We start from the raw sequence: 15,350 nt of genomic DNA on the forward strand, positions 1-15,350 counted from the left end.
ATTGAGTGACACCTGGACACATGGAGCAGAAGAAAATTACTCTGTAAATTCTGGTTTCCTTTTTGAAATTTGCAGTGTCAGGCCACAGACCATGTATACTATGTTAATTGTAATAATTTGAGCCTTAGATACGGAGATCGCTATGCCACTCCTGCATTTTAGACTGGGCAGATGAACTTTATTCATATTCTATTTTTCACTTCACCTATGCTCAGAAGACTTACCCTATAATTGTATAAGATGGTTAATCCTAATTCTTTCCTACGGTGGCCATAATTTTCAGTGTTTAAAGGGTGAAAGAAAATATCACCATCCAAGCAGGCTGGCACATATATTTGACCTCTCTCTCCATGTCTGGGAAGGTTCTGGGTAGGAAACCTTATGAGGCACCTCACCACCCCCAGTTTAAATTCTGATTACTCTCCTGGGGAAAGGAAATAGGCCATTCCTAAATTTAAAATTTTTGCAACCAGAGGGAAGTAGTGACAGTATGTATTTATCACATCTCCTCTAATGGTTCTAATTCCCTGATACTGGTTTTTAATGGATCATTTCCCTCACATCTTTATATTTTATGTGAAACTATACTTGAAAATGTTCTAATGTTAGTCTACTTTTTCATGGATTCATAAGTCTCTTTTCTTTTATGCTCTACTGTTCTTGAAGGTTTTTTCAAGTAAGTCTTCATAAACCATGATGGGCTTCTTATATAAATGAGTATGATAAGCAACTTCAATTATATGAGACCTTCTATGGTGACTGTTAATATATTAAAACCTGTTCAGTTGTTCTTTTAAAGAGGTTATTCAGAAAGATAGAGAGCACTCTTCTTTAGACTTCAGGTAGGCAGGGGAGAAATCACCTTCTAGTGAGGATAAGCAGAGAAATGATCAGTGAAATAGGACTCCTTTACCAATTGAGGAATCACCGTTAGACTTTCTCACCATCATGGAGTGTGATAAAGATCCCGGGGTGATTGCTTGGATAAAGAGGAGAGATACCACACCCTTTTAGGGGACTTGACTGATCCTCAGAGTTAGATTTTATGTACCATCCCAGCCTTACATGTGGATGCAATAAAAATATTTAGAAAAGAAGTGTTCAGCTGCTTATGTTCAGGACACCTTCAGGAGTGGCAGAGGGACACATATTAAGCACTTTTTAAAAATACCAAACCAAACTACTTAAAGAGTTTGAGGGGGAAGACCACTAAAGTGTGAGCCAGCTGACCAAATGCTAGCTTTGCTTATGCTGCTGGTGCTTTAATAAGAGGTGGGGGAAAAACTCCCTTCTTCCTTGTAGACATGCTTCTTTTACAATAAAATGTAGCAGAGGGTTTACAGAGTTTCTAGAATCCTTTCCAGCTTATATATGTTCTAGTATACAAACATCTTCTGGTAAGGCTGTGCTCTTGGAGCTGTGGGAGACATGATACCATATAAATTCTAGTCCAGCTCTTCAAAAGCTAGCTCTTATTTACCTCATCCTATGAAAATAGTACAGAAAATTAAGCTGAAATTTTGAGCCAATTCTGCAATAGTTTGCAAGTAATGAATAAACCCAATAATGCTGTCTGATCTGAATTTAGTAATAACTACAATATTTTATCTTCATGGTCTGTTTCTTGGGCATGCAGATTGCCTGTTAAGAGTGAAATGCCATTCACTACAGCAGTCTAGTGTGGTTCAGCCAGATGTATATGTAATGTACACAAATTACCTAAATGTGTGGAAAGCTATCAAATAAAATTTTTAAAATTAAAGGAAAGTTACAGACTGATAAACATTAAAGGAAGTAAAAGGATGAACACTAACTATCGTATCCTAAAAAATTTGTCTAATTCACAATGGAGAAGTTAAGTTACACTTTCTGTGATAATTTGTGGTCCCCTTGGAGGCAAGGGCACTTTCTTATCCATCCTGGCACAGGGTAAGAGTATTAATAAATATTTACTGAAGTGAACCTTATAAAATGGAAGTTTGGGAAGTCAATCAATAGTGTCCGTCCCAACACACACATCTACTCACACAATGAACAAACAGGCAAATTCAACACAAAGTTTAAGCACATTGCAATAAACTTCATGGGGCATAAGAGTCAGAATTAGCAAATTAAAAAGGACCTTGGGGATCATCTAATTGTTTTATGACATTGAAATTTTATTTTAATGAGGGAACATGACTAGAAATCACATTCTCATTCTGTGGGAGCTAGGGATGTGAAAGAATTTATATTTAACCTTTCTGAGGGAATTACCAAATTAAAAGAAGTTTAAATTCCAAAAGTGTAGAAAGAGTAGTATCAGATCTTTCCTATCCCTGCCTGTTTACCCTTTAGGTCTTCAGGAACTTTTTATGTTCTTTTGGGTTATTGTGGTATGGTTTGGGTGAATGTTTTTCAGATGGACTGATGGGATTTGGGGGTGGGAGACAGAAAGATTGGGAGTTGACATCTCCAATGGAAAAAGATATAGTTACAACTCTTCTTTCTCTTCTGTGGTTATTCAAGTGCAAAGTGAACACTGTAAGTCTGAGAGGAGGTTACACAAGCAGAAAGAGAAGGATTTATTACAAAAGCAATAATATCTAATGAGTCTGTGCTTTGAAAAATGTAATATTTTACACAAATTTAAAGCAATACCTTATTTTTCCATTTCAGTGTATGCTATTGTGAACTGAACACATGCTGTTTGCTAGGCACTGTGCTTGACCTTTAAAAAAGATATCTCATTTAATATTCATAATATCACTGTTATTATTTGTGCTTTACACATATATAAAGAAAATGAGGATTCTTTAGAAAAGTCAAATACTTGTCCAAAGTCACATGACTGGCAATGTATGAACCATATTTTAAATAGAATTTTCTTGACTCACGTGATCTTTTCATAATGTGCTACTTTCTTCCCAGTGGATTTTATTGAATTGAATTTACCATTAAACGCTTAGTAGATGAAGGTACTAGCTTTGGGACTGATTTCATCCTTTACTAACTAGCTGTGAAGAAAGAATTTGGTTGCATTTAACTTAAGCTCAAAAACCAGAAAACTTATCAGTGGTGTGAGAAGTCACAATAGTGGTTAACTTGAAAAGTAGCTATTGGGAATGGATAGGAGATGGATTTCTGACTGGAGCACTGGTAATCTATTTTTTTGGACTAGTTGGTGGTTAAATGGTTAAGTTCACATTGGGAAAAATTCAATGAGCTATACACTAATGATTTGTGAACTTTTCTGCATGAACGTAATACTTTAAATGTTTTGCTTCAGTTGACATAATTTTTATGAAGATTTTGATTAGCACAGTAAGTTTTTATGAGAATATCAAATGCTGCTTCCAAAATAAAAATAAAAATAAAAAACAAAAACTAATGTAAGTTATACCATGGCACAAAATGACAAAGAACTCTTTATTAGTTTTTTTCAAAGTGGAATGTGCTGCCTTATGAAGCAGTGAGTTTGCTATTACTAAATTTATCTAAGATAAAGATAGAAACATTCCTATTAATAAATCTTAGAAGGGAGTCTGTAAAGGGTGGAGGTGGACAGAATGACTTCCAGGGAACTTTCCTACTCTAGGAGATACAATTTTAACCTTATAATGAACAAACATAAGCTCCCAAATGTGTTTTACCAAGTAGCTTTCCAAACACTGATCATCAGTGAGTAAATCATTTAAAATTTCAAGCTGATTCCACCTGGAAGAACATATATATTTCTCACTTCCTTACATATTTCACAACTCTTTGTTATAGGATTTAAAAATATAGATGACGAAGCTACTGGGTTAAGCAACAGATTATACCTAGATTTCTTTTTTATTCTTAAGAAAAATCTAAAAATATCCAAAACAGTTGACTGCTCTATTGGTAAAAGATGATTTGCCCTAAGAAAATTTAAAATGATGCTAAATGTATTTATTCACTGCACCAGGACTGCCTTATGAAAAATTAAGCAAGTTCTATTTATTTCTCACCTATATAGACAGATTAGCTATGCATAATGTGTGTGTATGTGTGTTCATATAAACATCATCATGTATTTTTCATATTACATAGCAAAGAGATTTTTATAATGGGTACTGATTCAGTTTGTGCTGAACTTGAGGTGCATGAAAAGGACACACTGGCACATATTCTATTGTAATTCACAGCACGGCATCCTCCTGATTGTCAAATCATCATTTGCAGATATCAATCATTCTTAAAACTTTGGTTCGGAGACCCAGGAACTAAATTTTGTATACTCAACCCAGTTAAATGTAGACATGCAAAAATTTAACATATAATTTTAGAGAATTTTCAGATCCTTTGTTTTCCATCCGTTTACCCTGCAAGGTCAATATACCACAGGTACCAAGCTCCTAGCCTGGTAAACAAGTATGCACAGTTGATGAGACAGCTACAGTGAAGTAATGCTGACAGTGTTGCTGGCTTCATTGTAATATTAAACCTATTAGGTACCTATTAGCAAAACAAATTCAGCTTAAGATTCTGTAGTTTGTTACTGAGGTATTAAGTACTCATCTTTACCCAAAACTGCACCAAGCATTGCATAAAGCAAATACGTATCTTTGGAACTTTGGGAAAAATCCATAGGTAATGCTAAATTTTGCCCATATTAAGTAACCCAAATGGCAGAAGCTCCATAAAGGTCAAATAAAAATTTATTAAGATATTACTAGATTGTGCTTGCCTTTGAGAAACTTTTAATGTATTTTCTTTCTAGGACTAATGCTGGATTCATCCATACCCCGAGGTAAGAATCCAATTGACCACTTAGATTTCAGTGTTTTATTTGTAAAATGCAGGGTTTAACGTTGATGCTTGCTTCCTTAGTAAACTTTGAAACCTAGATTTCTTCAACTCTGTATTTATACATTTTTATTTCAATCCAAGGAGTTTAAAGCACACTATTTAATCCATATAAAATAAGCACTCGGTGCTTGAATATTATACTAGTTTTTCTTTTGTAAATTAAGCTAAAGAATGAGGAGGCTGCTTTTGGTGACAAAAATCTTCTGCTATAGCATGATCAATCACCTACACTGAATCATTCATCTCTCCATGGATAAATGACACATACCTTTAAAAATTTATCTTCACCTGGCAAAATTTCCACTTTCTACTGATTTATCTGTACATCCTCTATTGGTAGATATATGTATATTTGCAGAGGATTTTTTCCAGTAATTGGCATCTGATGAGCCAACCTGTGTCTCAGACTATGTTTGAAGTAGTGTCCTTTAACTAATAGTCCTTTAAAATACTAAGTATCAATATTAGTTATAAAAAGGTCATATAATTCATTTTTATAACTTATATCAGTAATTCCCAAATAGGAGTGCAGCAGAGTCTCTGAGGGAAAGAGAGGACAGTGTAAGATATTATATTTACCAAAGGCAGCAAAGGTTAAAAAAGGTTGAGTGACTCTGTCATGAAGAAAAATTATCTGGACACTCTGGAGATCTTTCATCAAATGGAAAAAAGAAAGTTCACAAAAGTTAATTGATTTAAAAAAATAAACTGGATTTAGAACAAATGAATTTTAATGACTATTTTTCAAAAAAATGATTACTTTGTTAATTTTGAATTCTAAAGCTAAAAGTTGGTGAGTATATGTGATAATATGGAGAACACTGGACTCAAAGCAAGAGAGGGCTGAGTTCAAGTCCTAGCTCAGTTACTAAATTATGGGGCCATCATTGTTTCAGATTTCAGTTTTCTTCTGTGAAAGTGAGGGGATCAGCCTAAATGATTGCTAAGTGCCTTAAAGTTCTGTTACTCTATAACTCTACTAAATTTTTATGTCAATTTTTATAAAAGTATTTTATAGACTCTATAAAAAAAACAACAACAACAACAACTACAAAACAGGGGCGCCTGGGTGGCTCAGTGGGTTAAAGTCTCTGCCTTCAGCTCAGGTCATGATCCCAGGGTCCTGGGGTGGAGGCCCACAGCATCAGGCTCTCTGCTCAGCGGGGAGCCTGCTTCCTCCTCTCTCTCTGCCTGCCTCTCCGCCTACTTGTGATCTCTCTCTCTCTCTGTCAAATAAACAAATAAAATCTTAAAACAAACAAACAAACAAACAAACAAACAAACCCAACAACCTGTACTTGTACAAAAAAACAAAAACAAAAGACCAAAAACCACAGGGGTGCCCGGGTGGCTCAGTTGATTAAGTGTCTCCTCTTGATTTTGGCTCAAGTTGTGATCTCAGGGTAGTGACACGGAGCCCCACATTGGCTCAGTGTGGAGACTGCTTAAGATTCTCTCTCCTTCTCCTTCTCCCTCCCCCACCCCCACTTGTGGGCATGTTCTCTCTTTCTCTCTCTCTCAAAAACAAACAAACAAACCAAAACCAACCAACAAACAACAAAACAAGACAAGACAAAAACCCCAAGATAAACCACATAATACTTGAGGGATGATAGCTATAATTCTTTCTAATGAGAACCTAGGTCCCTGACTCCTTGATGCTACAGCCAAAAGACACGCAGATCGTGCATCCTCAGTCCTTACTAGAATCACTTGTGCAGTATCATCAACCTGGAAGTTCTATTCAGTAGAGCTGATGACGCACCTAGCCTGTCTACTTTGAACACCTCTCAGCGATTTTGATATGTATCCTTGGTTAAAAATCACTCTTCTGGGATCTCTTCTGACAAAATATTTCTTGAGTTTAGGTTGCAAAGACTTTGCATACAAGGGAAACAAAGTGATGTTATGATTCATCTCAAAAAAAGATTATTTCTTTCTTAGTCATCTGTGGATAAACTCAGTATTTCTTATTTATTACTTCCACTGGATCAGTTTACGGATGCTAGATATTTCAACTTTTCTCACTGTGACAATAAAATACCAGGTAATAGGAACTCAACTGGCATTGAGATAGAATATGTATTATGCAAGAGGAACACATATGCATACTTTAAATTATATGTTTAAACATAATGTATAAGCACAGAACAATAAACAAGTAGTAAACTTTTAATCTCTGAAATCATCGTTTGCTCCTCCAAATCCACTTGCCACTTTTTTTCACCCTTCTCCATCCTGCTCTCTATACCAGGAAGCTGACCTGAATGAGTTGTTATAGTCCCTGTAGCCTCTGGCCAACGTATGCCCTAGTAGGACATCACAGGAAAGAAGAAGAGTAAGAAGAGTAAGTTCAATGTATTTTTGTTCCTGGATCTCTCCTGGCAAGGTCATATTTGGTTGGCTGTATCTCTTTACCAAAGATCACGGATCCTCTTCAGCCAGTAGGGAGCTCATGGCACTCTTTGCTTTCAGGTTCAGATGATTATCCCTTTCCTCATCCCTTGAAGGATGGTAACAACACTTATGTGCCTAGTTTACTGCACTAGTCCTCATGGCTTTTGTGCATTTATACTTATAAATAGATCCTTATAAATAAACCCTTCTGGAAGGAATTATCTTATTTTGAGCATGATGTTGATTTCTCATTTACGGGGATCATGACTGATACAGTCCTTTACATTAAAGTTACCTTTGAGAATCTTTGATTAACACAAAGAAATGGAGTATGTGAAAACTTGAGCTGTAGTTTGTTAAGGAAAAGAAAAGCCCTAGTTCTTAGCCCTAGTTCTTTTTCCTAGTTAAAAAAAAAAAAAAAAGTATGTCTAAACAATTGAAGAAAAGTATGGTACAAGTCATTTTTACAATTGAAGTAGTGGTGAATATGAGAAAATGGGATGATGATCTGATCTAGGATATGGAAAACAAGCAAGGTGATGTGAATTTTAACTGAATACCAACACCAAGTCACAAGGCTGGAACCAGTATTGTTTCTTTACATGCTCCAGAGACACTGGATCTGTGATACTGCATTCATCTGGGGGCAGATCATTAACAGAATAATATAGGTAAGCTGGAAGGAGGCCACAGAGTAACAAAGTGATAAAAAGCACCGGAGGACGGACATGTGAGAAGAGATAAAAAAGATGAAATCACTGGGCTTTTGCTAAATGGTGACTAAGAGGGACTATTCAACTGTCTACAATTATGCAAAGGTTATAAACTGCGAAAGAGAGGCAGTGATTACTACAAATCAAGGGAGTAGTGCTGTGTAAAGACACACATTAAGAAGAGAAAACTTTAGTTCAAATAACAGGGCCATTTTCTAATGTAGAGCTGTTTTATGTCTTATAAAGTTGCGTTCCCTACTAGAGTCTTTGGAAAAAAAAAAAAATTACAGATCATCACTTAATATATGTGGACTCTCTATAGTCTATTGTCCACTTATTTGATGTGTCTTAGAAATCAGCCATTCCCAAACATATTTAGAAGTAAAAATAATGCCTGCCACTGTTACTGTTGATTTTGTGCTACTTTTAATGTGCAGCTCATTTAATTGTTAATGTTGCATTTTAACAACAAAAGAAGATGGGGGTTAAAAAATTTGAGCAGAACATCATCCAGCTAGTAAGTGTCAGAGACAGAATACAACCCCAGAGGGCTTTAGCTCTATGCCTCAGCTCATAACCCATGAATAGTTAGATTACTTTGGTACATCATTGTATCTGTAAATTTTATTCTTCTATTATTTACATGACTGTATGGATTATTGACTAATTCTTTAAGGTATTTTGTTACTAATGTCCTTGAATACCTAATGATATATTTTAGGTACCTTGGGATGTGGTTACTTAAGGCTCACGGTCATTAACTTTGTAAGGGATAGCCATTTTCCATTCTTGAACAATACATGAGGTCACCACTCATTCTTGCTGTATTGATGATGTAAAGCCCAAATAATTTTATTTCCCTATTCTAGACCCCACTTATTTTTAATTTTAAATAATAATTTCCTAGGCCATGATTTTACGTAATTCAAATTGTCCAATAAGTTAAAATGTATTTACAAAGTTGTAATTTTAAAGAAATGCTGTTAGGCAGCTCTTTTAAAAAAAATTAATCACCTTTCACAGTTTAATTAATTGAATGAAGAATAGGAATCTCCCTTCTCCTATGACCTCCAGACTCTATGATCGGAATTATCCACTGCTAACAATTTCTTCTGTATCTTTCCAGGAATATTCTAGGCACATATTGTGCACATTTTCTTTCTTCACTTAGCCATTTATCTTGGTTATCTTTCTGTGTCAATACATAAAGTGGTACTTTAGCCTTTTTAATGACTATATAACATTTTATTGTATGGGTGTTACATTATTTATCCAGTTTCCTTTGGGTTGATTTCTGAGTAGTTTCTAAAGTTTTTAAAATAGTCAATTCTGTTGTAAACATATGTCTATATTTATTTTTTCATACATATACTGATAGGGTAAATTTCTAGTTGGAATATTGCAGGGTCAAAGCACATGTCTGTTTAAAAATTTTTATAGGTATTTACCTGATTGTCATTTCCCCAGTGGATTTTACATTAACACAAAAAATATGGTGGTCTAAACAGGGCGGCTCACACTTTAAAACTCACATCAAATTCCAAGATGTCATGGTATTAACTTCTGTTTTGTGGGCATAAAATGGCAGTTTGCTAGAGATAAACATTTTATTCTACATAAATATTTCACTCCTGGGCCAGTCCTACCATTGCCCACCTATATTTTCAAGGCAATAACACATTACTTGTATATATTTTTCCATAAGTTAATTAAAAGAAACTTACTAATGTTTAAAATAACAGATTTGACTAACTATTTGTTCTAGGCCTTGGCTCAGGCCATTTCTTCCACCTGGAAAATCCACCTCATTCCAGCCCTGCATGTCTATATTCTACCTACCCTTCATGGTTTATTTCAAATGATAACTTCTTCTTCTAAATCATATTTCTTCAAGACTCCTAGAACCTTTATCTAACACTTTTATAGTTCACATTTTACATTGTCAGCCCCTGTTACATAGTAGCTATCGTTATTATCAGGCACTGGATTTTCCCCCATTCTATAGATGTTCTGTTCTCCTATCTGTCCTTGTCTGCTTCAATGGATTGATTTAGCTCAAAACTATGTATTAGTATGGGATACTACTTTTATTTTCTTTTCAAATAAGTGGTCCATGTTTTTGTTTTTAAGATCAACTGGTTAAAACAATTTTTTTAAATTCTAAATTCAGATTTTTCAACACAGCAAAAAATTATTTAAAATGTCTTTTTGGAAATCACCTCAAACAGATGTAACTTTAAAAACTGAGAGTGAACTCTGAAACCTACTTGTGAAAGTAACATGGATGCTATCATATTAAAGGCCTTTGGAGGCAAGCTAGCATAGTTTACACGCCATTGGACCTATTTATAGAGATGACTCCTTTCTGCAATGTCAACTGTAACATAATACTTATTTTAAGCCTCAGTATCTCAAATATCAGCCTCTACTAGTTGTACAGTCTTCCCTTATTTGATATCAGAGAGCCCAATGGAGCCTTCTGAAGAACCTAGACAGATTAGCAAAGATAACTTTTTAGAAGTTCCTAATTTATCTGATTCTCTTTCTGAAGATGAGGAAGTTAAAACTACTTTCAAACCTGGCTTCTCCCCTCAACCTAGTAGACGAGGTTCTGATTCTTCTGAAGATATATACCTGGACACTCCATCTTCAGGTGCAAGAAGAGTTTCATTTGCCGACACTTTTGGATTCAATCTTGTGTCTGTCAAAGAATTTGATTGCTGGGATTTACCGAGTGTTTCAACTGGTTTTGACTTAAGGAAGGACATTTTTCACACAGAAGAATATGTTTTGTCTCCACTATTTAATTTGCCTTCTTCAAAAGAAGATCTTATGCAGCAACTTCAAGTACAGAAAGCAATACTGGAGTCAACGGAGTATCCTCCTGGGTCTACAAGTATGAAGGGCATTATTCGAGTTTTGAATATTTCTTTCGAGAAGTTAGTATATGTGAGAATGTCCTTGGATGACTGGCAGACACATTATGACATTTTAGCAGAATATGTCCCAAATTCCTGTGATGGTGAAACTGACCAGTTCTCCTTTAAGATTTTATTGGTTCCCCCTTATCAAAAAGATGGCAGTAAAGTTGAGTTTTGTATACGTTATGAAACTTCTGTTGGTACATTTTGGTCAAATAATAATGGCACAAATTATATACTGATTTGTCAAAAGAAAGAACAAGAGCCGGAACCTGTAAAACCACGGGAAGAAGTTCCTAACAGACAAATAAAAGGCTGTTTAAAGGTAAAATCAAGGTGAGAATCTATCTTAACATTCTTTACTCTTCATAATCTTTTTATAATCTTTTAATAAGTCTTTTTATGTCATTCTTATTTCATGTGTTGTAAGAAATAGCCATTCTGCTTAAAAATATACTGCTCATTATACACAAAACAATGGTGCTAGGCTTTAACAAGGTCAGTGCTATTCAAATAATAGCACCATGTTAGCTCACCAAATGTAAGGAAAAGTATGGGTATAATATAGTAGATGGGGGAGGAGGGGAGCACAATGTACAGATGGCTTGCTTAATGACTTACGAATTGTTAAGTTCAAATCATGGAATCTAGATTCTTAACATGTACCACTTCACTTTGAAATTTATAGTATATTTATTTTCAGTGGGTTTTAAAGGTCTGTGGTGTGTTTCAAAATATTTCTGATTAGCATAAAACTGTGTTTCAAAATGCTCTTAGTGCTCAGAAATTCACAAGTTTCCCCCCAAACTTCTTAATGATCGAGTCATATAGGGCTGTTTGGAGTACATGTTAAGGTAAATCACAAGATGTATGACTTTAATGACAAACCAAGAGAAAGACAAAAGAATATGAATGTATAAATAATATATATAAATGTATAAATTACACATAAAATTTTGTCATTACAACCAAATATAACATTATAGAACACAAAGTAGTATAAGTTAGTAAAAGCAAATGGAGCAGAATTTTAAAAAATGACCCAAATAGAAGTAAGTATATTCAGCTTTATAGATTAGAGATTTGGGATATGATTCCTCATTAGTAACCCTGCTCTCCTGTTAATATAAAAAAAAAAATAAAGAAAACTGCATTCAGCCCTTTCTATTGTAGAGTTGGCTAATTTCCATGACACTGGGTTAGCAGATAAAACATCCAGGAGGAGATAGATCCCTTCTGCTCCTCAAAATGTCTCCGTGGGAAGTCCACATGGCTCCACAAGTCACAGGCAAAGGTTGGATTGTCCTGTGGGTGGTCCATCCTGTTACTAGACCTAAAGATTCTAGCAACTGTACCAGAAATACTGTAATATGATGAAGAGGGAACTGTACTATGAATCAAGACTCTGAGATTCTAAGAATAATTTAATCAAAGCATAAGGAATGACATTGAAAAAATTTTAGCCTCTTTATGCTTTAGTGCCTTGATCTATGATAGAACAGTAAATAGAAACTACTAAGTGTGTTAGTCTAATGCATTAATGAACTAAATATAACATAGGTGGAAGCAATTCAATCACATAAAATATTTCTATTTTCATTACCCTTAAAGTCTTTTGAAAGATTGGGTTACTCAACTTTGTGAATTTTGCCAACTTTTAGTCCAAATAAAACTTTCTCAGATCTTAACTGATGCTATTAAGAGAATAATATAACCATAATCTCTACATGTGCTAAAATAATAACTTAGATGTTTATGAAATTACTCAGCAACATGTTAGCTATATAGGCAAAATAAACTCAACATTATTTAATTTATATACACATACACATTAAATATTTTACAAAAGAGATGATCATCAATGAATAGCTATTAAACATGTTGCAACTTATTCTCTCTGCTAGAGAAAAGCAAAATTTAGAAAAGTCACAGCCTTATTGTCAAAGAGCTAATAGAAGGAGTGTTTAACTCAGAGGACTGTTCTGAAGTTAAAGATGCAGCTTTAAAATACAAGCAATACATACTGAACTATGATAAAAACAGGATTCCTTTGATAGGCCAAAGTTGACTTGATACCAAGAACAAAAATGGGCACTGATAGGCCTCATCTTCTACCCAACTCATGATATTATTGGAACTTCTATTGTAAGATATGTATAACTATATATATCCATACAGACATTTGTATTCAGAACAGTAATCACTGGATTCATAGCGGACACCATTCAAGTTTTAATATTGCTTTGGGGAAAAACCTGAGAAGAACTAAACCACAAAATGGTCTGAAGGCCTGTAAAGTTTCCTAATGAGTTATAAAAATGGAAAAAATCTCTCTCCTTCAAAACCACAAATACATTTTCTGCACTTCTATAACTTAAAAATGACCAACATAATTCAAACCACATTGTGAAAAAAGCATTTTCCTCTGGAGGAGGCCTTTTGTGCTGAGTTTCAGTCCAACATGAATTTTTACATCTGATTTATATACCACTCAAAATGGAGTGTATAAAGGAAATCCTGACAGATCCTTAGAACAGCATGTGCCGTAATAGAATATTTATACAGCTTTTCCATGATATAATTTATATGCAATGGGGTTTCAAATATTCCTAAAACTCACACAAGAGAGCATTATCAAATTTCTAAATGAATATTGCAGTAGGATTTCATTGTGAAGAATTTAGTTGGGGAAAAATAGCACACCTTTTTAGTGTTATTTTACAAAACGTATACTTGGCTAAAATAAAAGTGAACTAATACTTATTTGATCAAAAAATTACAGCTTCGAAAATATCCTCCTCCCTCCAAAGAGTTGCATAATTTAAATGGGTCTTTTTTGAATGTTTCCACACTTCCTCCATAGCTTAATTTGGAGGTCGCTTCTTCCAACAGATAAATACAGAAGAGAAATTTATATGGATCTTTGCTTCATACATGCAAGTAATTAATAATAATGTGTTATATAACTCAGAGTTAAAGTGAAAATAAGCTGTCCTAATGTAGACAGTAACATCTAATTCCTCTTCATACCAAAGTTAATTTGCTATCGGGGTCCTAGAGATTTTATCTTCTGAAAGTGTCAATAATCCCTTCTAATAAGTTCAGAATGAACTGTGTGAACACATTTAGTGAGGTAAGATTTCTGTTATGTCAATCACCCTAGGCACTACACTTTTTCTAAGGAGAATTTTTTCAGGTCAGAGTTTGTAAATCTCTACATTGATGAGGTTGTCTATTTTCTTTTATGTTTGTTAATCCATCCACTTTGACAGAAATAAATATCTAGACTAGGGAGAGGAATGCAGAGTTTGTTACTTGTAGGCATGTGACTGAGAGTGACCCAGAGGTATTTAATTGCACCGAAAGGCACGTATCAGGAGATACTCGATAAGTGTCACCACAGGCAGGGCACAGGTGTATGTGCTAGCAAACAAACTAAGCAGATTTCTGATCCTCATCCCATGGGCTTTATTTCAAAATAAATGACCAAAAGAAATAAATGACATTAATATGAGTTACCTTAAATGTACATGAATAAATAAGCTAAAAATAGCATTCAGAAGCAGTTAAAATTATGGGCTTCAAAGTTAAACATATCTGGTTTTGGGTCCAAGTTCCACCATGCTAACTGTATGAATTTGGGCAAGTTAAGCTTGGTTTCTTCATCTGTTAGTTAGGACTAACAATTGTACTATCTTATAGGGTTGGCTGAGATTTCTATGAAATAATACATATAAACCTTTGGTACAGTATCTGGAACATAGTAAATGGTCAGTAAATGTTAACCAGTATAAAAAAGACAAGGCTAACTTTAGTTTAGATGGATCCCTGAAACCCTAAAAAGGCTCAACCTGCCCCAGAGTCTCTTTCTTCTTTCTTTCCAGGGTTCCTAAGTTTTTAGCATTAGAGAGCCACCTTTTGATCTCTTGCAGGACTTTAATCAATTAGCAAAACTAATTACATTCTACCTTTTCTTGAGATGTATGTCACCTTATATCTGAAATGTCTTAAAACTGGTTATCTTTTTTTTTTAAACTGGTTATCTTAATGACTATTAAATACTCCACACTTACTAGATTATAAAATGGAGAACCAGATGGGAAGGGATAAAAAAGGCATGAAGTTTGGCATTGAACAGATTTGTGTATTCACCCCAGTAAAATATATATTTATAGCTATGTGATTGTGGACATACTACTTTACTTCTCAACACCTCAGTTTATTCATCATTAAAATAGGGGTAATGATGCCTGATATTGTGATGACTCAATTAATATAAAATTAGATATTCTTAAAGCTTTTAGTGCAGTGCTGGGCACGTATGAAGTAGTCATCAAAACCACCTATAATTGCCATAATCATTATCAAACCTTGTTCAGCTAACTAATTTCTGATTCTTGGACTTGCATTATTTTTCCAGATATCATAGTCTACCTTGTTCAGGTTTCAAAACTCATTCAACAAGTGTTTATTAAGGACCTGTGTGTTGTTAGGCACCAGTATC

At 34.5% G+C, this 15,350-nt stretch overlaps 1 protein-coding gene and 1 long non-coding RNA gene across 2 annotated transcripts in view; one reads left to right on the forward strand and one right to left on the reverse strand.

Moving 5' to 3' along the window:
- Positions 1-15,350, reverse strand: part of LOC116875539 — a 51,321-nt gene that overhangs the window by 16,251 nt on the left and 19,720 nt on the right. The window lies entirely within an intron of this gene.
- The window catches only part of PPP1R3A (protein phosphatase 1 regulatory subunit 3A), a 39,969-nt gene continuing 34,969 nt past the window's right edge, over positions 10,351-15,350 (forward strand). Inside the window, exon 1 of the mRNA XM_032871082.1 lies at positions 10,351-11,182. Within this exon, the coding sequence (XP_032726973.1) occupies positions 10,395-11,182 (788 nt within the window). The 5' untranslated portion in view covers positions 10,351-10,394. The remainder of the gene's footprint in view (positions 11,183-15,350) is intronic.

This window comes from Lontra canadensis, unplaced genomic scaffold (assembly GCF_010015895.1).
Source record: "Lontra canadensis isolate GAN:19392208 unplaced genomic scaffold, GSC_riverotter_1.0 scaffold2, whole genome shotgun sequence".
Taxonomy (NCBI): Eukaryota; Metazoa; Chordata; class Mammalia; order Carnivora; family Mustelidae; genus Lontra; species Lontra canadensis.